This window comes from Elgaria multicarinata, chromosome 4, assembly GCF_023053635.1.
Source record: "Elgaria multicarinata webbii isolate HBS135686 ecotype San Diego chromosome 4, rElgMul1.1.pri, whole genome shotgun sequence".
In the NCBI taxonomy this organism is placed as follows: Eukaryota; Metazoa; Chordata; class Lepidosauria; order Squamata; family Anguidae; genus Elgaria; species Elgaria multicarinata.
This window is the reverse complement of record NC_086174.1, coordinates 35,474,056-35,500,805: the sequence shown is the minus strand read 5'-3', so window position 1 is coordinate 35,500,805 and position 26,750 is coordinate 35,474,056. Positions and strand designations below refer to the sequence as shown.

General features: G+C 42.4%; 1 protein-coding gene across 1 annotated transcript in view; it reads right to left on the bottom strand.

Moving 5' to 3' along the window:
- Window positions 1–9,442: 9,442 nt before the first annotated feature.
- Window positions 9,443–26,750, bottom strand: part of RRP15 (ribosomal RNA processing 15 homolog) — a 47,915-nt gene continuing 30,607 nt past the window's right edge. The window contains exon 5 of the mRNA XM_063125580.1: window positions 9,443–9,986. Within this exon, the coding sequence (XP_062981650.1) occupies window positions 9,828–9,986 (159 nt within the window). The 3' untranslated portion in view covers window positions 9,443–9,827. The remainder of the gene's footprint in view (window positions 9,987–26,750) is intronic.

The window sequence follows — 26,750 nt, the reverse complement described above, 5'->3', positions numbered from 1 at the left end:
TGAAGATATCAATACTGGAAGAAACAAGCACACTTGGTTGCTTGCCAGAATAATTTGATTAATCAAGGAAGTACACTAATTTGGCAGAGGAACCGTGTGTGTGTGTTTGCTGACTCAGGTTTGCAAAATTGCACTCCTAATAGCAAAACAAGCTTAACCAATCACAGCAAATGCAGCATACACACAATACCTTTATTACATCTCAACTACTTTTTAGGCTCTAACAGGGAGGAGGAACATACTTCTGGATGATCCATCATGGAGAGGACAGGATCTCAAGTATAATATGTGGTTGGGCACATCCAAGCTTACAGTTTCAGCCACCTGATGACAACTCATGTGGCTGCAATGCTTTGGAAAAATTCTGCAGGGACCAAAGACATCAGTGCTCATGTTACTTATTATGTGCTCAGCATTATTGTGAGCATCTGCACAACTGATGACAATGCAAGTCACATTGTATGGAAGCACTTTTGACTGAACTCCCCAGACCACAGAGGACATTTCATTGCTTACTTAAAACGAGCAAAGCCCCACATACGCAAAAAGGTTCAGGGAATAATTCCCTATCAAACCCCTTTCACTATCTGATGAATCGTTTTTTTACCTGGAAAACAGCGGAAATAGCAGAAGCTGATGTAGTCCACCAATTTTTTAATGGCTGCTGAATCATCCTATGAATTATAAATCTCTATAAGAACATAGAGCCCTGCTGGATCAGCCTATTTATTAATTTCATTTAATAGTCACCTTATAGATGAAACTCTTGACGCCATACAAAACAGGCACACGTACTCAACAAAACCAATAATAAATCCAATAATTACCCTATCGAGTCCAGCGGCCTGTTACCTAGAGTGGCCAACCAGTTGCCCATGGGATGCCCACAAGCAGGACACAAAGGCAATAGTCCTCTCCAGCTGTTGCTCCCCTGTGATGTTCTGAGTTAGCATGTAGCCATTGTGACTAATATCTATTGATAACCTTTTCCTCCATGAATTGATGAAATCCCCTTCCAAATCCATTTAAATTGGTGGCCATCCGCATATCCTATGGAAGCAAATTCCATAATTTAACTATATGCCTATCCATATGTCTATGCATGTCTTTTAAAGAAAACATTCAGATGTTTTCATTGCACTCAAATCCTGGCCCTAGTACTGCTCATTAGAGGTGTGCACTCCGCCCCGGAATTATCTGGTAACCACAAACATCCGTGGAGTATTCAATCTTCCAGGGCAGAGATTGGCCTCTTCCAAACCCATTGATTAATATCAGAGCGAAGACATGCTGAATCAGAGTTTCTAAGGTCTCCGGAATTATCCTGTGCTCTGTGTGTGTGTCTAAATTGAATATCTCCATATTAGGAAGATGCTGAGTGGGGTGAGGGCTAGCTTTGATATTGACCTCTGCAGCTAACCAATTAGGAAAAGCCACAACACTGTCCTTGACCGTTCTCCTCCAATCACAGTGGGAAACACTAACTGGCTGCTGATTCTGGTTGTGGGGAGAGAGAGAGGAAGTGCGTTTCTGCTCAGACTCATAGAAGTCAATCATCCAAATTTCCAGTGTGAAAGTGCTGCTGAGCTGGCTGGCTGGCATGCTCAGTGAGAAAGCTTCTACTCCTGAGTCAGGCACAAGCAAGTACTTAATTTCAGCGGCTGGGTGCAGGGCAGGGGGCGTCTGGAGTGGGGATTTTTTTAAAAAAAAATCCTAAAAAGTCAAGGCATGAGTGGATCTGATTCAAATTTGGCATGGCTAAAGCCCTCCTTAAGAGCTATCATGTTGCCATGTTTCATCTCTTTATCTATACAAATTATGCAGATGTAAGCATTTTTGTTAATTTCCATTTAAAAATTCCCTAAAAAATGAAAGCATGAACCAATTTGATTCAAAAATGGTGTGGCTAAAGCCCACCTTAAGGGCTATCACTGCCAAGTTTTATCTCTTCATCCTTAAAAATGAGGGAGCTGTAAGCATTTTTGTTAATACCAGTTACCTGGAAACTGGTAATTCGATGGGTAATTCACTGAGGGGGAGGGGGGGCGCTCCACCTCTATGGAGCTCCAGATCGAATTTCGAGGCAGAGAAGACCCACTTTGCACACCCCTACTATTCATTTATTTTCTTTTATTCCTTTGCTCCCTGCTGTAGACGTAAAATTCACATTTACTGTCACCAACCACACATGCTATCTTGTTGGAAAATCTAACTACTTGAATAACATGTCTTGCAGGGAGAAACAAATTAATCTAAATTATATATTGCCATTTGGATAACTTTATTAGGATGATGAAAGCAGGTTAATTAGGAGGAATGGCCTGGAATTCAAATGATTGCATCATGACTGCAAGATTTTTATTTTTATTTGAAATTATGGCTGAGAGTAGAAAAATAATTAAGATTTATTCACAGCATTTTAAGAGCTTAAGGGCAATCCAAGGTGTCTATTACTCTTTAGAAAATTGGTCCCAAATTGGCTCAGCACAGGAACACCCGGGACTGATTTCATGATGTGTCAATGCGATGAATGTAAGATAAAAAGGATGTGCTCCCTCCATCAGATGTAGGACATGGGAGAGCTGAGCTAGTGAGGTGTAGTGGCTAAAGTGTCAGACTGGGAGTCAGGAGATCTGGGTTCTAGTCTCCACTCAGCCATGGAAACCCACTGGGTGACTTTAGGCCAGTCACAGACTCTCACCACAACCTACCTCACAGGCTTGTTGTTGTGAGGATAAAATGGAGAGAAGGAGGATTATGTATGCCGCCTTGGGTTCCTTGGAGGAAAAAAGGCAGAATATAAATGCAATAATAAAATAAATACTCAGTCAGCTATAGCTTTGTGAGGCTTTCAGTCCTGCATTATCTTTAGTTCCTTATCTGTAAAATGGGAATAACCTAGCAGCGTAGAATGCAATCCTATACATGTTTAGACAGAAAAAGTTCTACAACATACAATCTTATGCATAGTTATACAAACATATGGAATTGATTGCTATTTTAAGAGAATCTTTTAACTTGAACAATTTTAATGACTAATTTTAATTGGTAATTATTGCAAAATTATGTATTCTTTCTTTCACGGTTGTGTACTGCTATGGTCTAAGGACTAATGCAATAAATACTATTCTACTGTATGCATGTTTAGGCAGAAAAAGAGTCCTACAAAAAGTTTTTGTAGGAGTTTTTCTGTCTAAACATGTATAGGATTGTCCCCTTAGTCATGCCAAAATCTACCTCCCCCATCCAGCTCAGAACTTTAGGGGACAGGCAGAAATATATTTAGATATGAATTTATTTATTTAATAATTCAATTGCTAGCACCCCCTTTCCGCCCCCCCCAAATGGTGCTCAAGGCAGCTAACAATAAAATCCAGATCAACAAACTCTTAATCAACACACAGCATAAAAAAATACATTAAAAACCACAAAAATAATATAAAGAAACAGCACTAACCAATTACAATGGACCAGCTTACATGCCCAAAGCCTGTCTGAGTTAAAACATTTTTTGCCTGCTGGCAGACGGACAACAGAGAAGGGCCAAACTAGCCTCTCTTGCATCGAGAAGGCCCTCTTTTGTGTTTTAAAAATTGCTTGGAATAGAAAAAAAAAGTCTTACAGTTCCCATTATGGGTGGTTGGAGAATGCTGGGAACTGTAGCTCTTTTTCTGTCTAAACAGGGGTAGGATTGCGCCAGAAAGCAGTTTTGCAGTCAACACGCTGGGCAATCCATTTCTGCAAAAGGATTAAAGGAATGATCAGTTCCAGAGCCATTATACTGTCAGCATGCCAGATTTTATTTCGTGTGTGTGTATGTGTTAAAAATCAAACGAAACCAGACTTGAAACTGGATTTCAAATCCCAATACATTTATTGTGTGTGTAGAAAATGCTCAAGCTAACTACGGCAGGTCTTGCATCCCAAGTGCCTCCCACATTTATCCAGAACCATATTTCTAATGAGGAAGGTCCTTCTATCCCTCCTGGGCATAATTAGGTGTTAACAGTGGGTGGGAAAGATCTACTAATATGTATAGGCCTGGGTAACCTATTCCTCAGAGTCATAAGAACTTTGCCTGCTAATCCCTGGGGGAAAGCCAAGAAGAAGTTGCTTACACAGATCAACAGCGTACATCAACTAAACTAAAACACGCATAATGACAATGTATTTATAAACCCGTATCTATCCATGGTATTCCAAGTTGCACAAGTACACTAAATTTGCAATTCAGAAAAAGTGTGGAAATTAAGCATATTTCAGCAACAGATTGGGGCAACGAGATTTACGTTTTGCTGGTGGTCCATTCCCCTTACATGCTAGTCCAGGTTGGGGACCCCTCTAGCCTCCCCCCCAGTGCTTCTCCAACTGCTAAAAGTAAAGGATGCTAACAGAGAGAAGTCCTCACTTTTGGCACCAGAAAGTTGGGAGGAAAGCCTATAAACAGCCCTGGACCTGTGAAAAAGGATTCTGTTCTCAGTTTCACTCTCAGCTAGTTAGCACTGGGATTGGTGCTAAGTGAGCAGACAACCTAAAGGTTCCCGCAGTTTTGCAGAAAACTCTACAAGGTCTTATTCTTTAGGATAGTTCACTCTAGAAGGCTGGCATATTAGCTAGGCAGAAGCTGGGCTAAAGAAGGTGGCTGCCCTGTCCTAGGCCCTCATATTGACTAAGTGAGTAAAAAATAGCCAAAGGCATGGGTGGGACCAAGTAATCTTCTACAATAATATTGTTAGTAAAAGTTTTATTAAAGTGCCAGGTGCCTACACGTTTCGAACGCGGTTGGAACGCAACCGTGTTCGAAACGCGTAGGCACCTGGCACTTTAATAAAACTTTTACTAACAATATTATTGTAGAAGATTATCTGGTTCCACTCTTGCCTTTGGCTATTTTTTACTCCCCTGTGGGGTTTTCCTTGCTTTTGCCCTCATATTGACTAGCCAGATGTTCACGTCCGGGGAGAAAAATCGTCACGATACAAGGCAAAGTCAGAGATGATGATGATGATGATGATTAGTGTGCACCTCCCTTTCTGATAATGGACATCAAGCCATGATTGTAACTTTTTAGCTATCTAAGATGCTTGAAAATGTAAACAACTGTTGTTTGAGCTCTGCTAGAAGAAGTGGGCTAGAATAAAATTCAGATTCTTGGATACTGCCCACATGAGCCAATCTAGTAGTTATAAATTCATTTTCCTTCCTCCACTTGCTCAACTCCTCCCAAGTACTTTTGAAAATATATAAACCAGTTGATTCAACTTGAATTCAGTTTTGCATACAACAGTTTTGTTTCTTTGACGCTGAAAAGAACTTCAAGCACAAGCAGAGAATCCAACTGCAGCTCCACAACTTCATACTAGGAGCTTCATAAGTTCTGCTGAACTTCAAATATCACGTATCCCAGTAGGGCTTCTAGGACTAACCAATACATCCCCAAAATACTAGCCAGCTTGCAAGTTCTCCAGAACCTTTCATCAGGCTGAGTGTGAATACACCCATCTCCTATTTGTCTCACATAAGAAGTTCATAGCAAGAACACACTATGCAGTTTTATACTCAAGGACAAAGAATAAAGGCACCTATTCTAGGTACAACTTAGAGAAGGCCGGAAAATAGGCAAGGATCAAGATATATATCAACAGTTACTCAAGTAACATGAAGTTTATTTATTGATTTCCACACTACCTTTCTATTACAAAAATGGTGCTCAAGGAAGCTAGCAATCACATGAACCAAAATTTTAACTTCAAGAATCGGAACCAAAATTTTAACACAATAAAACAAATACATTAAAGACTAAAGGATTATCCGTTTGAGTTTTGGAACAATTAGGTGTGTTTTTAAGGCGGTAGATGAAAAGCCAAGTGTGGGGATCAATACTGCAAAGCAGCACAATAGCCAATATTGAAATATAAGATTAAATCTAATTTTTGCGTTCTGGTATTGACATTGTGTGGCGTTTTACTCTGATGTTTTATATTTCAGCTGTTTCTATTTAATCTTCTGCTCGTAAGAACTGTTGCAACCTGCCCTAAGCCTTTAGTTAAATAAAAATATAAAACAAATTAAAAGGAGCTTGCATCTGGTATAGGAGAGGTACGCTGCAATACCTGGCAATTTACCATGCCATCCAGATGCTCAATGTAATTTTCCTTAGGTGCCCTAGTAGAGAGGAAGATTAACCCCGCCTCTACACACATTGTGTACATCAAACAAGGAATTTAGTAGGCAGGATTGTGGCTTTCTCCTGAATTAAAAAGCAGGCCTGTTCTTTGCAGTTTAAAATCAGTAGCATCATATTGGCACTAAACAATAAAAGACACAAGAGGCTGTTTTCAAGCTTGTATAAAAAAGCACACCTGGACATCATAATTTAGTTTTACATAACAATAGTTTCAAATACTTTACAGTAGGAAAGATGTAGGAAACATGTCTTTCCAAAAGTTCCAGTTATCTATCACAGTGCATTTGGAATACAAATCTTATGATAATTGAACATTTCTGTCCATCTAAAACAGCCATCCCCAACCTGGTCCTGCCAGATGTGTTGGACTATAGCTCCCAGCATTCCTGACCATTGGACAGGTTGACTGGGGCAGATGGAAGCCGAAGTCGAACACACCTGGAAAGCATTAGTTTGGGGATGGCTGAGCTACAAGCTACTGGAAGACAAGTCAGCAACCCTGCACACACCACAGACTTCTTTAAATCCCCGCTGTGCTGTATAAATTTAAACACAGGATCCCTTCAGCATTTCAGCTGCTTGTTCTTGAGCATGAACCCAAACACAGGTAACACACAGGAGTGAGCTGTTGAAGGGCCTAAGGAGGCAACAAACACAGCCTCTGTTGCTCTTTATAATAGGGAACAGAGAGCTATAGCGCCCTTTGCTTCTTAGAGAAAGCATCCAAGATGCATAGGAAAAAGGATCCCTGAATTAGGCGACTACACCTGGGGGCAGATGGAAAGTCCCTGGAGGCCACCAGCTACTTATCCTTATTACTGGAATATCCTTAAAGACATTTGTATAGTTTCAAACATTGGGTACTCAGGGTAAATATTGCCTGCTAGGGAATGGCTCCTTGTTCAAACAGGGAAAGGAGTGGGGCTGTTCACAAAACACAACAGCCCACTGTGGGTTATTTAACATGTGGGGTGCGTGCAAATGCCATTTTGAATACGCAACCCCCTGTGTTGTGCGAATTCAGCAAGCTTGGGCTACGTGAGGGTTTAACAGAGAACTTTGGCTATGGGGTGGTATATAAATTTAATAAATAAATAAATAACAACCCTTGCATAACTCATGGTCTGTTTTATGTTATGCAAGGACTGTTTAACACTGGGTTCACACAACAGGGCAACCACCGAGTGCAGGTTGCGTACGCAACTTGATGCCCACTGGTGCTGCAGCTCATCATGGGTTAAATAACCCACAATGAGCCCCAGCATGGTGTCTAAACTGGGTTGGTGTCTATTGAAAGACAATGAAGCTTTTGTTTATAATCCCCCTCATTATGAAGTGTATGGACGTGTTGGGCGCTGCTGGATAAGAGGAGATCTCTACCACTCATAGGGCCTTGATCATTTCCCTGCAGAACATGGGGAAGAGGGTCACAAAATCATCCTCTTCGTCCCCTGATCTCAATAACTACCACATCAGAGAGAAGCAAGCAGGAGCAAATTTTTGAATGGTTTGAGGACTGACAGGGAGTGTGTGTGCAAGTGAATGCAAGCGGCCTGCTGCTTCCTCCACTTGAACCATGAAAAAGGCCCGGCAATACGTTTGGGAATAGACTTGCTCTCCCCGCTGCCCTTTATCCTTGAACCTATTGCAACAGCTAGGGACCACTGACTCAACGGACAAACACAGCAAGCAACAGTTGGCCAACTGTTGCTACATGTCCTCCATCCACACACAAACCCTCGGCATGGTAATTGTAATAATCCTAACACAGAGAGACAGAGACAAAGGTTGGGGAAGTCAGTATTTGCTAAATAAGGAGTGCAAGGAGGCTCTATAGAAGTGGCAGGGCTGAAGTTTGTATACGGCATGAAAGCTCGAGTGGCGGTGAAAGTGGAGGTTCTTGGAGACAAAATGGATACAGTTAGAGAGGGAAATAGAAGACGTCGAGCATAAGTGCTTATAATTACCTGTTTATGGATTGGTCACGGATAGTTAGAAAAATATCATGGGCGTAGGCTATGCTTTAGTCTCCCAGTTTTTTTGTTATGAATTTGTTTAAAAGGCATAAAGCTTCACTCCATTTTGTCCAGAAAAGAGCTGCCAAATAATCAGCCCAACTGCAGTTCCCGCACAACTGGTTCTCATGGTGATGATGGGAAGACTAAACAGAAGCTTAGCTGCTATTATGGACCATAGAGCCACAATTTGGTGTGAAAACAGATTTGAAAAGGTGTCTAAAATAGTTGCTCTTGGTTCAAAGCCTTTGATAGAAGCTTCCCCAAATACTCTGAATTTCCTATTTGACCAGCACAACCACCGCCCTCAAAACCAACAACTCATACCTAGGTCACAGAGCCCTGCAAGGCATAAAACATGGAAGTAGGAAACTCACAGGTTGCACTGTGTTATATACGGAAGCATACTTTGGACTCAAAGAGTTCCTTAGCAAGACAGAAATCTCTCTCTCTCTCTCTCTCTGTATGAAACAAATGGAGCTCTCTGGGCAAAAGCCAACCAGGTGGTTCACGAAAACAAAACAGAGGACTCTGACCCTGGAAACGTGGGTTAGGCACTGATGTGGAGCAGTGATAACACCAGGAAAGGATTACAAGGAGACCAAATGAACCCCAGGTTATTTTTAGAGCTCTGCTTCCCCTAAATTTCCCACGGTTATCATTGTCTTCCCAATCCACTGGATTCACTTTCTTTTCCAAATGGAGAATATTTTGATCAAGAGCCAAAGAGTTACTTTAAGCATCCCCAAATAGTTTAAGCACCCTTAGATTTTTGTATTTTTTTTTGAGAAAGTTAAAAAAGAAAAAAGACCATAGCCACTCCATATCAAATTGCTTTTGAAACTCCATTCAGTATGAAAAAGGGTGCACGACGTATTATAGAAAGCCCAAGATCCCCTTGGGCACATGGAACTATTTGTGTAATCCTTTGGATCCCAGCCCCAGTATCTCAAATTTCAGTTCAATGTTAGTGTGCAAACTTTATATATAAAGATTCAAAGCCCTCCACCCCCTGCCAATACTTCGCCGTCTCTCCCTCTCTCTAACACACACACCGACTCAGTACTGTTATATATACTGGCTTTTTCTACCCCTTTTAAAATTAAGTTTAATGGTTGTCTCCACTTATATCAACACTAAAAGACAAATGTTATCACATGAATGGTTGGTTCATTACCTACAAAACCTTTCTTAGTCCAGAAAAAGTTAAGTTCCTACAGGAGCAGACAATTTTACACGGAAAGGGTATTTTGCTATTTATTTTATGAGCCAACCAACACATAGCCAAGTTACAAATATTGAGGTGGAAAGTCGAGCACAATACTACAGCAATGTTAATCAATATTTAAACTCTTAGCATCCTTCACAAACCTCACTCCTCTTTCTGATTGGGCAGATGCCACTGCTTTGACTGTACAAAGTGTTCTGGAAATATGCAGAAAATGAAGACCAGTTTGGTGACGAAATACTACAGATTTCAGGACTGTTAAGACGATGCTTCCGTTGTTAAAATGAGTTCCTCAACCTTTAAAGTGGTTCTTTGCTTTTTGTATAAAAAGGCAACCTTAAAAATCCTATGCGTTCCACGGAAATACACATAGATTTTGGAACCACTTTGGAGTTCATCAGTCGGAGTCACTCTCACTTTCCTGTTTGACACCATTGTCTTGTCCAGCATTGTTTTCCCCATCACTCTCTTTATCCCAGTCTTTCATTGAGGCTCCCATCATGAAGTCGTCTCGCAATATACTCCATGCTGGCCCTTCTTCTGATTTAGATTCAACCTAAGAGTTGGGAGAGGAGGAGCAGAGAGAAAGATGAGTAAATAACAGTATCAAGCAGCATCAAGCTTCGGCTACTGGGCAGTATAGAAATCCAATAAATAAATAAAAACTTAAGAGGAGCCCTGCTGGATCAGACCAAGGGTCCATCTAGTCCAGCACTCTGTTCACACAGAAAACCAGCTATCGACTAGGGACCCACAAGCAGGATACAGGATATAGGCATATCCAAAATATCCAAGATGGATTGCATTTAGAATTATAACCACCTGATCCACAAAGAGATTGTGCCTTAAATGCAATGCAATGAACATTCAAACCCCACCGTCCATACCAGAAAACTATTGGGCCTCCCAAATAGAAAGCTCCTTGGGCCTTTGGAAAAGGTGAAAAATGTGGCAAGGAGGAAGTTTCAAGAGGAGCAGACTACCAAGGCTGCTCATGTACCGTCACCTCTAAGGCCACAAGAATGTCTGTGACACTGCACTTGAGCAGATGGGTAAGTCTTAAGTGGGCTCCAGCATGCATCTCATTTGCTCTTCTCCAGCTGGCTATCATTGGGGCTTTCTCCTGAGCATGCTCAGTAAGAGCTCTTGCCTCCCTCATTGGTAAACAAGCCCAAGAAGTCTACAGGCAGGAGTGGTGGGATGCCGTGACTGAACTGAGAAGGACTGCTGGGGATAGTGGAAAAGAAGTTGGCTCTAGCTTCAGGCTTGCATGCAAAAGGTCCCTGAGAGTAGGCTCCCAGGCAGGAACAATCCAAGACATTGTGGTGCCAGAGGTACAAAATCAGTACAGCACTCCACTAATTAAGCACAATCTACCAGTGGGCTTTTCTGATGCTGGGATGTGGCTGGGAAAAAAGGTGGCCATAACATGGGATGCCAAGGTGGCCACCTCAGGTGACACGTATGGGGCATCATTAAAAGTGATAACTTCTACTATGCAGAGGAGACCACCATGATCTTGTGAAACTACCCTTCATTTTTTGCATCCCATGGGTTGAAATCTGAACGTTTCCAGTTGGCCACTGAGAAGTGATTTAGAAGTTCAAAACCAGCATACCAAATTGAGCCTGCAAACAGAGTGGGAGCCAGTACGGTTGACAAAGCACCAGTGTAGTTTGATCGTAACTTCTGGCACAGGCAGCCCCACATGTAATCACAATACAGTAGTCTATCTTGGAGGTTACCAGAACATGGATCACCAAAGCTAGGCTACATCTTTCTAGATAGGGTTGCAACTGGACCACCAGCCTAAGCAGGTGAAACACTCCATACCACAGAGACTAGTTAGGCCAACAGGATAGGGTTTAGTTTTGCTTTTGGGGCTAGTAGCTTTACTGGGCTGACCTAGATAGATACAACACAATAAGGCACCAAAACATAAAGGCAACTGAGACAGAGGCCCCATTAAATAGCAGTTCTGGTCCTACTAGGATGGCCCATTCCAGAACGTGGTGCTGGTTGACTTCTCTTCCACTCCCAACCCAAAAGAATACCACAATCACTTGTACTAAAAGCTACTAAAGAGGTCCATGAGAATGATCATGCTTGCAAACCACCACCCCCCTTGTCCTTCTCCTGGCATAGATCATCCATCAAATAACAAGATCAGGCCTAAAGCCCAATTTAGACCTAGAAACTGAGCTTCATCCAAGAGTGCTTGGAATCACAAGGCAACCACATGCTCTAACTCTCCAAGGCCACAGTCGAATTTGCCATCTCTCCAACCTAAGAAACTTCAACTGGGATGCCTTCAGTAATTAGGCTTAATTATAGATTGCATTCTTTAGTTATAGAATACACTCTTGTACCAGGCATGTTAGAGCTTATTTTGACTTTTGTAAGAAATGCAGAATTTTAGTAGTAAACCAGCGGCTGGTTCATACATGCACACACATCACTGACATCTCACAACTCTTGATAACTTGCAGTTGAATGTGAAAACCGGATCCACAGGAAAGCACTGGGTAGTGTACGAGGTTAGCCTTATGCAGATGACCCATTGAAATGAAAAGGATTTAAGTTAGTTGTAACTAACAAGCCTCATTCATTTCAATGGGTCTTCTCTACACATGACTAACATTGAATACCACCCATTGTGTTTGAGTGGGGATCCGGAGATGTGGAAATCCTGTCTGAGTGATTAATCTTGTGATGGCTCCTGCTAAACGTCAGAGCGATGAACTGTGAACCATGCCAGAGTCCTAACTATTTGGGATGGGGGGATCATTTATATTAATTCACTGAAACCAGAACCAGAGGTGAGTCAGACAAGACTGAAGAGGGGAAGCCTAACTGCTAGACCAAAACAAAAACCACACAACCTCTATGAGATACATGATCAATGGCCCCAGTCCACCTAGATCAGGGGTGCAGAACGTCAGGCCCTCTAATGGTCCTAATCTGGCCCAAAGGGGTTTTCTCAGAAGGAGCTCTTCCTTTCCCTGGCCCCACCACGGATCATTAGGTGGGTTTTGTGCAGTTTTCACCCCATTCTAAAAGGCTGAACTGCGTCTCCAAAGGCTGAGTTACTGGCAGGAAGAGCATTAAATGAAAACATGCTTTCAATTGTGTATTTTGGTCCTGTGGTCATGCCCCTTTTGTCTTTTGGCTCCACCCACTACTGGAACGCGGCCCCCAAGAGCTTTTTCGAAACGGAATTTGGCCCTCGGGCTGAAAGAGGTTCCGTAGTCCTGAACTGGACACAGGCAACTAGTAGGACATAACTAGTGGCTCTGCATGGGACATGCACATAAAGACACACCCAGCCAGTTCAACAGAGCTCAGATGAGTGTTGTGGTATATATGGAGCTGCACAACTGCAGCCCCCTTAGAAATCTCATTTTTTTATTTATTCATTTTATTTTAAACATATCTTGGCTGTCTTTCAGGGCAGAAGTCACCACAAGGTGGCTTACAGCAAAACATTACATGAATACACTTAAAATAAAATAGAAACAATAAAATAAAAAGCAACAAGAACAAATCATAATAAAATAGCAATTAAAAACAATAAAACCAGCACAGATAGCAGCAATAACAGTACTCATCATGGGACGGCCACGGTAAAATAACTTGTTTTTAAGACCTTCTTAAACGTCTACAAGGATGGTGCATGGCGGACCTCCAATGGAAGTTTGTTCCAGTGGTTTGGGGGCACTGCCATGTGGACACCCACCTCATTGCTCTCACAGGTGGGCAAATCAGAAGGGCGTCTCTTTCTGATCTTAAAGTGCGGGCAGGCTGATATGGGTGAAGGCGGTCCTTATTATTATTATTTATTTATTTATTTATTTATATAGCACCATCAATGTACATGGTGCTGTACAGCGTAAAACAGTAAATAGCAAGACCCTGCCGCATAGGCTTACATTCTACTAAAATCATAGTAAAGCAATAAGGAGGGGAAGGGAATGCAAACAGGCACTGGGTAGGCTAAACAGGCACAGGGTAGGGTAAGACTAACAGTATAAAGTCCGAGCAACATCAAGTTTTAAAAGCTTTAGGAAAAAGAAAAGTTTTTAGCTGAGCTTTAAAAGTTGCGATTGAGCTTGTAGATCTCAAATGTTCTGGAAGAGCGTTCCAGGCGTAAGGGGCAGCAGAAGAGAAGGGACGAAGCCGAGCAAGGGAAGTAGAGACCCTTGGGCAGGCGAGAAACATGGCATCAGAGGAGCGAAGAGCACGAGCGGGGCAATAGTGTGAGATGAGAGAGGAGAGATAGGAAGGAGCTAGACAGTGAAAAGCTTTGAAGGTCAACAGGAGAAGTTTATATTGGATTCTGAAGTGGATTGGAAGCCAATGAAGAGATTTCAGAAGTGGAGTGACATGGTCAGAGCGGCGAGCCAAGAAGATGATCTTAGCGGCAGAGTCCCAACTGTTACAAGCACTTTGATTTGGGCTCAGAAACAGTATAGGCATTATATGATCAAATTGCCTCGCCCCTACTAGCATTCTGCACCACTTGAAGTTTCCGAACCATCTTCAAAGGCAGTCCCATGTATAGTGCATTGGTTGGATCACAGTAGAAAGCTTTGAAATCACACCTACACCTTCCAGCATCAGTATCATTACAATGGATACTGAATGACACATTCAACCTGGTGGGCCAGCTTAGGCTATTGGGCAGTATCTTCTATAAGAACACGGTAGTGTAAGCTTACTCAAGTCCTACCAGACTGATTTTGCTCAATTTTGTTTTAAACTTAAGCTTGAGCAGTGTAGGCATGCAGAAAATTTGTAAACTTCGAGAAGTTCAGAAGTCGAGCTTTGCGCAGCTTGAGAAGGGAAGCAAAGGGGAACTTAATGCATATGCCCCACACTGTGCATGCAATTTAACACGTGGCACACTGTGTGTATGCTATGCACGTGAAATAATGCTGACTCCCACGAGCTCTGGGCCAATGAAAGGAAAGGCACCAAATTTGATGGAAAGGGGCTGAAGAAAAGTCAGTTGGTGACAGAGGAGAAGGAAAAGAAGCTGAGGAGAAAGTGCTGAAAGGACACCAGAGGGAGACGAGTGAGAAAAATCACATGTTTTCGACCTCAAACTTCAAGAAATGGTAAATGAACTTTTTAAAAATAACATTTTTTTCACCTTTGCTGATTTATTTGCAGTACATTTATTTTAAAAGTGTAAAAGTGTTGTCCTAGTCACAAGGAAAACAGGCAAACATATCTTTATCCAATCATTCTCAGACGATTAGCCCCATGGTGACACAGGATTTGCGCTAATAAAATGTAATAAAAGAAATAAATTATAAAATGTCTTTCTATAAACAAGACGCACATACGCACAAACTCACGACTGGTTGGATGCTTAAGTAATAAGAAGGCTGGCTGAGGACGTGATAATGTACCCTATCCCTTCCCAACCCCCAGGAGCGTAATTTACCATCAACCCAGGGAACGGCTTCTATATTAAAGCTTCTTCGTGGCAATCCAAAGTGCCTCTTTTATTACTGTCAAGATACTGCTTCATTAAGATGTTTCCTGGCATGCAACATCCCCGCAGAACATGGGATTAGCATATTCTGCTACTTGTTACCCAAATCCTCTTATGTCAGCCATTACAACCTAGGCAAATCATACGGTGCAAAGTTGCCTCAGCAAAAAAAAAAGCAATAGCAAGATGTTCCCTGGATAGCAATCCAGTTGGAACGTTATGCCCAAATTTGTGTCTGCCTGGAAACAGGTAGCACGAAGCATTGTTTAGTGGGTAAGAAAGAGAGCGAGAGAAGGGTGATGAGTTTGGTTTTAGCTAAGCATTTACAACTTCACTAGTTGCCAGTTCTTTAAGACTGAAGAGGCGAAAAGATATTTTAGGCAGTGCAACAGCACCACTCTGTGGACATAATCCAAGGAACAACACACAGCGCTGTGTTAGTCTACTGCCGTAAAAACAAACGTGTGGCCTATTAAAACTTTAAGGCACTGAGGTTTCTAACAGTTTTGTGAAATTTACAAAGAGATGAGCTGATATGTCTTTTTCCCCAGGCTCTTATTAAAAAAACACCATCCACATTCAAATTAGACTGACAGTGCAATTATACACATCCCAATGAATTCAGTAGGACTTATACTGAGGAAAGCATATATAGGATTTCAGGCTTAGTTTGGTATTTTAACATTTGACATTACTCAAGCTAAATAAATACACAACTTCAGTAATCCGTTCCCTTACCCCTATCTCTAAGCCCTCATTTCTCATGTTTACATGGTTAATTCCAAAGGGTAGGATCCAGGCTCTGCCTTCTGTGGATGGAAGGGCTCCACTCACAGAAGATGCCCCATCCAATTTTCAGGGATTCCCCCCCCGCCCCACCCACACCCACACACCCCACAGCCTCACCTCGTTGAATACAGGGGGCCCAACCCTCTGTGTAGCATTTCCAGGAGGCTGGAAAGGCTGCCGTGTGGAAGTGGCGGTATGGAAGTCTGATTCTACCAGCCCAGTTGGCCACTCTTAAATCTGGATCCAACTCAATATATTTAAGTCTAATTGGACTTTCAAGCTTTCCCATTTCTCAAAAGGTTCCTTTCGTCAAAGTATTTATCAGAAGTTGGGATCCCTCAAGGCTTAAGCATGGCCTACATTTTTACCCAACATTTAATAATTAAACATTTATCCCATTGCTTTGCAGACCCCGAGATCTTATGGGATATCTGTGCCAGTTCCCCTCTTGCAGCCCTCATTACAAAGTTTTACTGCCAAGTTAAAATGGGAAGACTCAACACCAACTGCTTCTTAACTAGAGCGTGGAAACCGATTATTCTAGAATATATTTTGGAAAGACACATTTCAGTATGGTGAAGTTTTGCATGATGGATCTCTAAGACAACGAAAGGGAATATTATCTTTTTAACAAAGGTAATCTTTACATATTCTTCCCATCCATGAAATAAGCATTAAACACCCTCTGCGTACCTTTTCTTTACGTGTGCATTTTAAACAATTCACTGAATTATACCATAATTTGTATTCTGAAGTATCTGGCCTAACCCATTTTAGACTGGTGCTTAAATTACAGGTTTATTACCTTTTTAGACTCCTCCAACAATTTAGTATGCTCTTATCTCTTTGCCAACATCTCTGCATGGAGATCTGCCAACACTTGCACTTCTTGCCCAGTCACCAATTTCATCCTATTCCAAATTCTTTGGGATGTGGCTCTTACAATAAAAAATGATAAATTATACAAAAATAATTCTATATTTCTGCAGATGAGAGGTGGCACAACTGATTTCAATTATGCTTTGATCACTCAACTGTAAAACCTTTAAAACAATGAAACACAGTCCTCCTTTTCACACCCTTTAAAGTTAATCCTCTTAATGTTCTTTTAAAAGTTTCATTGTCTGTCTCTTCTACACTCTTGGCAAAACTCTGCTTTCGTTATCTATTTTCCCCTTTAATGTCTCTACCTCCTATTCTGACAGTCCAACTTTTATGTACACCATCCAGTAAACCTCAGTTGTGGGTCAGCATAGAAATACCGTAAAAAAATACGTATTTTTCATTCCCCAACATATTTTTACTTTAAAGTCTAGACCTTTCCAACTTCTAAGAACTAGAAGCTATCGGACAGCTTACACATTTGGCCCTCTAATTTTCTCTTCCCATTTGTCAGTTAATCTTCCTTTCCCCACCACTCATTTCTCTTCCCATTTCTTTTCTTATGCCTTTCTAAAATCCGATAACTTGTGATGCTTAAATTCTTTTGAATTCTACCTCTGGCTCTCCATTATCCTTAAAGTCCTTCATATTGGGCATATTCTCAATGGTCTGCCTTGTTGATTCATGAACTATACATAATTCTGGATCATATACAATCCTTTCTATAGTAATAACCATCAATTCTTTATGTACTAACATCCAGAATACCTGTATATGTGGACAAGTCCACCATAAATGAAAATTTATGCATTTTACCCTGCAGCCTCTCCAACAGAGGGGGCTACATGTTGAAGTAATACGTGCTAGCTGTATTGGTGTATGATACTATCTATGCAGTATTTTCAGAGAAGTTTCTCGAATAGAAAATGATATTGATTTAAATGGTCTATTGTTCCATAATTTATTCCAGCTACGGTAATCTAATTCCCTTTCAAAATCTCCTTCCCACACTTTCTTCAAGCTCACCATCAAACCCATTTGGGTGTCTTTTAGGATAGCATAAACTATTTTATTTATTTATTTATTTATTTATTGCATTTTTATACTGTTTTTACATTGCCGGGGGGGGGGGGGGCGGAAGACCTTTGTACAAAGAGATTTTTTAAAGTACCTGAAGTAGAAGTGGACTTTCCTTTTAAGACTGCATCTGGAATTGAGTTGTAGTCCACAATTTTTGTAACACCTTGCTAAGAATTAGAATAGAATTCCACATCTTTGGGTACCTCCTTGAATCTAAAGAAATAGTTCTAGTATATGAACAACTGGCAACAGCTCTGTGTACAGACTTGCAATTCTGTATTAATAAAAGGAAACAGAGCGCTTTCACCATTGTTGTTGAATCTTTATTTCCAACCACATTTCTAACACCCTCCACCCTCGCCCCGCCAGAACAGCTGAGCCAGAACAGTGCCGCACAGGGCCTCTTTATTCCGCGTCCCTCCACCTTCTCTGCCTCCTCTCCAGCCGGCGCAGGTGACGCTGGATCTTCTCCATCATGGTGTGCAGCAGGTGCAGGGCGTCCAGTAATTCGGCTTCTTCAGAGTCTCCCTGCCGGGGCGGCATGCTCTGCTGTTGCTTCTGGGGGAGGAGAAGGAGACGGGAGCAGGAGGACGGCGCCGTGACCTTCCTCCTCGCCGTTTTAATGGCGCAAGGGGGCAGGGATGCGCTGTTCCCCCCCAAAAAAGCCCCATCAATAACCTCGAGGAGAGGGCTCTCTGCAGACCCGCTCCACGTTTCCATGAAATGCCAAAAGCCTGGTGCCCTTGAGATGCGGACAACTGCAACTCCCATCATCCCCAACAGCCCACTTGGGGAAGGCTGTGTGAGTACAAGGAACTGCAGTGGGTGACTCCATGGCGCTGTGAAAAGCAACCGGGTGTGTGTGTGCTCCGGGCTCCAAGAGGGGAGGTTGAGATCCAGCTGAAGACCCGGAGCGTGTGTGTTGCTTGCACTGGAAGCGACACCTGGACCACGGGAGCAGGGCCTCTGAGCAACTAAGCAGCCCTTCACGGCCCTAATTTTAAAAGTGACGGCTGTGCAGGTTAAACCACACACACATCCATTTCCTTTGTGCACTGGAAACAGCTGGCAGGCGTTCTGTTACGTTCAAACTCTGGTTAGTTAACTGTAGTTCACATGCTTGAATCAGCCTTGGCACTTTGCAGCAAGTGCTAAAGGGCTGCGAAGGGCCCGATTCCCCTCCAGCCTTTTCCGCGCACGGCCAGAGTCTAAACGGCATCAATGGTTGTAAAGATGGAGTTGGGGATGTCGTGACTCTGGGCTGGACCAAGCCACAACCTCGGATAAACTACTCACCCGCTGCGTTTTGGACCAATGCTCTGCAGACGGTTGAAGCTGGCTTCTCTGAAGGAAGTGGCCCTGCAGGGTCTTCCGGAAGAAGCAGATCAGCACACAAAACACAACGCTGCTACTGAGGAGGAGGAAAATGGGGTCCCAGTAGCAGGCAAAGGACCAGCTGTCGCTGCTGTCATAAGATCCCTCCATGTTCTATATCAATTTCTTGATTACTGCCCACGAGCTGGAGCTCTCTGGGTGGGTTCGTTCGTAAAATAACTCAGCTCTGTGTGTGCAGGGCAGCCAAACACCCTGCTGACTCCCCCCCACAGCGCCTGATGGGCCCAGGGCATTGTTCCAGGGCGTGTCATAAAGGCAAAGCAGCAGGTCATGTGCAGCCTGGAAACTCAGGGCACACTGCTGCCCTGAGGCTTGACTCAGTTTACCCACACCACATACCATATAGCTTGCCTTGTTCCCATAGTTCCAGGTTAGTTACTCTTTTCCTTTCTCGCATCCCTGCTCATTTTGTCTCCTGACTTTAAAGCAAAGAGAAAAGAAACAGCTCTCTCCCCACTAAGGGCCTCACTGTCGAATTTATTTATGAATATTTATTTACTAGCTGTACCCTGCCACGCGTTGCTGTGGCTCAGTCTGGTTAAATTGAAAAGAAAGAAAAGACAAAGCGGATGTTTCTAATATGTTTAATTTCACAATGCTTGTGGATATACAATATTTTTAGTTGTTCCATTGTCTGTGTAGATATAGAGATTGTCTGGTTTGCCGACTCTAGAACACGCAACATATAATTGTCCATGTGAGAAGCAATCTGTGTCTAGATCTAAACCGCACAATTCTAAAGGTTGGCCCTGAGCTTTGTTGATGGTGATTGCAAACGCCAATCGAATGGGGAATTGCAATCTCTTAAATTGAAATGGCATATCTGTTGGAATCATAGGAATGCGAGGAATGAGGACATCTTCACCTTTGAAAGGTCCTGTCAAGATTGATCTCCGACTATAACAATTGCCACTTCGTCTATAGTTGGAGCATTGAATCTTCGCACATGTTCTCCAGCAGGCGTTTTGTCAGCATGAATAACAATCTTGTGCGTATCAGATGGCATCATGTCAATTGCTGTTTTGAACAAATGTACTAAATTGTTTTTTTCGTGAAGTAGCTCTTGCAGTTTTGAAACGATGGACCTTTTTATGCCGGTATAAATTCCGCAGCGTGCATTCAATTCATCATTGCCATCACCAATGAAATACATTTGTAGGAATTTATGTTGACTATCTTGAAATGGAAGGAAGGAGCCGGCTTTATGATAAATTTGTCCTTTGACTTTGAAAGTTGGCATAAATGCAGCTGTGATGATTTCTGCGCCGAACGACGTCATTTGGAAGCATGAGTTGTATTTCCTGATGTTAGATAGGAAATGCTTTGATTCTGCGGTATATCCGGCAAGCAAAGTTTGTAATGGCTCTGGTGGTCCTCCAAGTTGACGCAGTTTAATTTTTCCAGGCGGGAACCTAACGGACATGCGCAGTGCAGCGTGGGGGATGGTTCCCGCCTAAAATTATTATAAGCTTTGAAAGTTCCCGAAGCCGAGCTCGCGCAGGCGCAGAGCCCATTGGTGTGAATGCACAGATGACCACGAAGAAGAAGGACACACTTCAGTCATAGTGCCGATGAGAACATGCCACCTCAAACTATAATCATCAGCTGGGTTGTACCGGAATGCAAGGCGATTGTAATCGTGTAATTGTTTACCACGGAGTCGTGTTTGACGCTGATGTGCTGTTTCTCGTTGACGTCTTTCAGCCACTCTCAGCCTGTCGCGTTCATTCTGTTGAGAACAAAGCAGATCTGAAGCTGTAGAATGCAATTGCTGTGCTCGCAACCGTGCATCCTCAAGTCTGGCTGAACGTTGCTTGGCTGGTTCCTTGGCACGTATTTGAGGCATTCTTTTTCTTTTTTTCTCGTTTGCTGATGCCCGTTCTTCCTCAGTCTGATTTGCAATTTCTTGTCGCAGTGCTTCCGCTCTGCGAGTATGACAACCTAAGTGTGATCTTCTGCGAGGCATTATTTGGATGAAGTAAAGCAGATTGTTTGCTTTTTAAAAAAGGATGTTTTTACGGTGAGGAGGTTAGTGGAAACTCCTGGCAGTTACTTTTCTTCAGAACGTGTAACTGTCACAGGTGTGACATCTATATTCACTCAGCCAATTGTGAGAGAACATGCAAATAGGACAGGACGCAGAGGCAGTGGATTGGCCTACTGGTTGGCGATGTCACAATGATCAGCAGGACTGGTTTTGAGGAGGCCTATTTCTTCGATTTTAAGACAAACTTTTGACCCCATATAGAACATAGTTACATAACAACGCTCGCGTATTCGAATGCAACGTTGTGTCAAAATTTCAAAGCAATCGGTGAAGAACTTTCGGAGATATAACATCTGTTTCGAATGAACATTTACATTTTTATTTATATAGATTGCATTTTTATACTGCCTCTGGGTAGTTCACAGAAAATTAAAGATACAATTCCCTTCCCACTTACCCCTACCATTAGCATAGCTTCTTCTAATCCTGTTAAGGTTTTGAGTGGGGTCTTTATGGGTCTTTATGTTGGGGTCTCTTGGAAGGTGGGATATTTGTACTTCTTGTAGCCATCCTAGGCCTAAAGTGAACGTGGCAGAAGCAGTGGGAAGAGAGTAATGGTGGAATGGGGTGGAAATCACAACTGTGGTGGGAGAGAAGGAAGGAAGAAATTGCAAGCTGGGAGGGAGGAGAGGAGGGGGAAAGCACAACTGGAGTTAAGGAGGAAGGAATTTGCAAACAGGGTAAGATTAGGAGCCCACCCAACAATCAATACCTCCAACACCAAGTTTTTATGGCGCCTGTGGACACATTTCAAAATGTAAAATGTGCCCGAGGACCCAAAAGGGTTAGCTACCCCTGCTTTAAACTAGCTTCCAAGTCTCCTTTAATCACACAGCTCAAGTTCTTCAATACTGCTAAATAGTAAACTTCTAAAATATATTTTAATATACCATAAAAGAAGTTCAGCATAAACTCTGTTCCACAAAAAATAATCAACTTACCCCTAAAATTTAACTCAGTCACGCTTAAGTCAATCTTTTAAGCCTTAAATTATTTTTAATAATTATTACTAAGCCACGAATCAGATTAATTTACCGGCACGCAGTGGCTAATAACCAAAATCACTTTAACTTTTTAAAAAAGTTTGTTCCTTAGTGGAAAGAATGGTTAACAAGTTGGAAGTTTTATTTTCAATCACAATATCCAATCATTCATGCTTTTCTTGTGGAAGTTTGGAACTATGTAAATCTAATTCATCTGCTATATTAGGGTGACCTAATATATATTGACCTAATATATGAAATTCCCTCTTCATCACAGCAGTTAAAGCTGCAGGAGCTATACTAGAGTGACCAGATTTAAAAGAGGTCAGGGCACCTGCAGCTTTAACTGTTGTGATGAAGAGGAAATTTCACCAGGTTCCCCGTATATACAAATGACACCTGCTCAAATTTCCTTTTCTATGCAACTGTTAAGGATACAGGAGCCCTGTCCTCCTTTTCATATGGTCACCCTATGCTATATCGATCCTATAAAAAACAAAGCAAAGCAATAACTACATAAATTCATGCAGTAAAAGGGAACATAACAAGCTGTGGAATCTCACAGGATTCTTCTATGAAGCTAAATTGTAAGCTGAGGCCCTGCTTCCAATTCTGTGCTTCTTAAAACCCCTCATCTGTGTAGCCCCTATCCAGGCATACCTGGGGGCCTTAGGTTAAGGAAAGGCTTTGGAGAGGCATCGCTTGTGTTTCTCTCAGTCTATGGAACTAACATGGGAACAAACAATATGAAATGTCCTCTTTCCATTCCATCTTCACATTGCTTCTCCTCCTTTGAGGTACATGTGGTGAGGCTCTTCGCTCCATTGCGATTGCGGGTTGCAGTTCTGTACCGCCCCCCAGGCTCGTCCTCAAAATTTATCTCTGATTTTGATTCGTGGCTGTCCTTTTTCCTCTCTGATAACTGTCCTACTCTTATTTTGGGTGATTTCAATATTCATGTGGATGACCCTCAAGATGCTGCAGCTCTACGATTTCGCTCATTATCTTCCTCTTATGATCTTAAGCTTTGGTCTGATGCACCCACACATTCCCTTGGACACTGTCTGGATCTTGTTCTCACTCGGAATTGCTCTGTGTTGGACTTTTCTACTGCTCACTTTCTGTTGTCAGATCATCACCTAGTTTCTTTCAATATTACTCATCATCCTCCTCCTTCACGTCCCGCTTCTCGCTCTTGTTGTGACTTGCAATCTATCAATTATGAGGCTTTTTCCCAGTCTCTAGCCTCCTCCCTTCCTTCTGTCTTTTCGGCTGTCTCCTTGGACTCAGCTGTCTCCTTCTTTAATTCCTCCTTATCTTCAACTCTTGATAATCTTGCTCCATCTACAACTCGGATAGTTCGCCCTTCTCAACCCCAACCGTGGCTCACCTCTTCCCTCCGCTACCTTCGCTCTTGTTCCCGGGCAGCTGAACGCCTTTGGCGTAAGACCAGGGACCGGGCGGACTTTGTCCATTACAAATTTGTACTCTCCTCTTTCTCTTCTGCCATTTCATTGGCCAAACAGCAGTACTACTCAACGCTGATCCAGTCAAATGCTAGGCATCCTCAGCGGCTCTTTGCGTCCTTCAATTCTCTTCTGAAGCCTAATCCGCCATCTCTCCCCGCCTCTCTTTCTGCTAATAACTTTGCCTCTTTTTTCAATGCTAAAATCCAAACTATCCGCTCTGATCTGGCCAGCTCTGCTCCTCTTCCAGTTCCTGTTCCTCATCTGTCAGTTCCTCCTGCAAATTTCTCTGCGTTTCCTTCGGTCTCAGCGGATGAACTATCTACAATACTGCGCTCTTCGAAGCCTTCCACTTGTTCTCGTGATCTGATTCCTTCTCGTGTCTTTATTAATCTTATTCCTGCTATCCTCCCTTCCTTGCTTCATAGTATTAATCTTTCTCTGTCCTCTGGTTCATTTCCTTCTGCTTTTAAACATGCTACAGTCTCTCCCATTCTCAAGAAACCTACTCTTGATAGGCTATCTCTGTCTAACTACCGACCTGTCTCTTTGTTGCCGTTTGTTTCAAAGATCCTGGAGCGTGCGGTCTACTCTCGCTGTCTTGACTTTCTTTCTAGTAACTCTGCTTTGGATCCATTTCAATCTGGATTCCGTCCTCTGCATTCCACCGAAACAGCCCTTACTAAGATCACCAATGATCTACTTACTGCCAAGTCTAAAGGCCATTACTCCGTTCTTATTCTCCTTGATCTAACTGCAGCCTTTGACACGGTTGATCATGATCTTCTCTTAGATTCCCTTCATGACCTTGGATTTTGTGGCTCTGTCTATAACTGGTTTGCCTCCTATCTAGCGGGTCGCTCTTTCAGCGTGTTGGCTAATGGCAGCTCGTCTTCCTCCTTTCCCCTTTCAGTAGGGGTTCCGCAAGGCTCGGTGCTTGGCCCCTTGTTGTTTTCCTTATACATGTTGCCCTTGGGCAAGCTTATTCAATCTCATGGCCTCCAATATCATCTGTACGCCGATGATACACAACTATATCTGTCATCTCCGGAACTTTCTCCTGATGTTCACAATCGTATCTCGGCATGTCTTTCAGATATCTCAGCTTGGCTGCTTCATCGTCGTTTGAAACTCAATATGGCAAAGACTGAATTGCTTGTTTTTCCTCCTAAACCTTCTCCTCATCTCTCATTCTCTCTTACTGTCAACGATGTTACGCTTACTCCGGTCAAAGAAGCTCATAGCCTTGGCTTTATATTTGACTCCTCGCTCTCCTTTATTCCTCATAGTGAGGCAGTAGCTAAATCTTGTCGATTTTTCCTGTATAATATTGCCAGGATTCGATCATTTTTGTCTGTCTCTTCTGCCAAGACGCTTGTTCATGCACTGGTTATTTCACGGTTGGACTACTGCAACCTTCTTCTCTCTGGCCTTCCTTCTTCTCACATCAGTCCGTTGGTTTCTGTTCACCACTCTGCCGCAAAGATCATCTTCTTGGCTCGCCGCTCTGACCATGTTACTCTGCTTCTGAAATCTCTTCATTGGCTTCCAATTCACTTCAGAATCCAATATAAACTTCTCCTGTTAACCTTCAAAGCTTTTCACGGTCTAGCTCCTTCCTATCTCTCCTCTCTCATCTCACACTATTGCCCCGCTCGTGCTCTTCGCTCCTCTGATGCCATGTTCCTTGCCTGCCCAAGGGCTTCTACTTCCCTTGCTCGGCTCCGTCCATTTTCTTTTGCTGCCCCTTACGCCTGGAACGCTCTTCCAGAACATTTGAGAACTACAAGTTCAATCGCAGCTTTTAAAGCTCAACTAAAAACTTTTCTTTTTCCTAAAGCTTTTAAAACTTGATGTTGTGCAGACTTTATACTGTTAGTTTTACCCTACCCTGTGCCTGCTTACCCTACCCTGTGCCTGTTTGCATTCTCTTCCCCTCCTTATTGTTTCATTATGATTTTTTTAGAATGTAAGCCTATGCGGCAGAGTCTTGCTATTTACTGTTTTACTCTGTACAGCACCATGTACATTGATGGTGCTATATAAATAAATAATAATAATAATAATGTCCATTCATTATCCTGCTCATGGACTAGTAAGGTCTAGAATGCCTTATCCAACACCCTCCCACATGGCTTGTACCACTTAAAGGCCATTTATTCAGCACACCTCTTATCATTTCCTTTGAGATATATCATTTCCTTTGAGATATTTCAGATTTCTGCAACCTTATGAAAATACTACACTAGAGAATAAATTGGGGGCAATTCTCATTTTTCTGCAATGTGGCAAAATGCATGTGTCGCATGCAGACAGTTTCTGACGAGTGTACACATGAATACTGCTGTGCCTCCATGCAGTGCTAAAATATACAGAAATGCTAATATATTACTTTGTACCCCTTTACATTACTGGGTACGTGCAATGTATATGTAGCTTTCTATGAGAACGCAATAGCCAGGTAAAAAAATGGTCTTGCGTGAGGTGAGCCTTAGACAGAGAAACAGAGGGGCCACTTCACACATTTCTTGAAGGTCACAGAAAGAAACCACCATACACAAGGATTTGTGTCCTGGCTACATCAAATGGTCATGCTTTCAATATAACAAAAGTATTAACGTATGAAATGACCCTGACCCACTTCTCTTTTAAAAAAATATTAACCGAACAAAATAAGGTTCTGGGGGTGGCGGGAAGCAAGCAACAAATTGCCCGCATGACTAGCAATTAGCTCACATTTGCCCTCTCTGCAAAAGCATCTTATCCAATGCCAGAATCTGACTTCCTGTAGATAAAACACAAACTGATTCCTGGCACCTGCAATGAGGCAGCTTAAAAGTCTACCTGCATAAACTAAGCTCTACATTCCTCGCCTTCCAACAGCACATTCTTGCAAAGTCAAAACAATCCCTATTTCTGCACTGTATTGCTAAAAGGTGTATCTACATTAAAAAAAAACACCATGCCAACAAAACACCAGTATAGGTACTACTTTTTGTATTTTCCTAACAAGAATACAAACAGCATTCATATAGCCAAACAAGCAGTGTTCAAAGTAGTACATGTTGATTTATATTATATTATATAATATTACATTATATGATATGCCCCCCCAAGTATTCCTCACCCATCCCCAAAAAAGGTGATTGTGGACTACCATACTTGCTTAAATCATCCA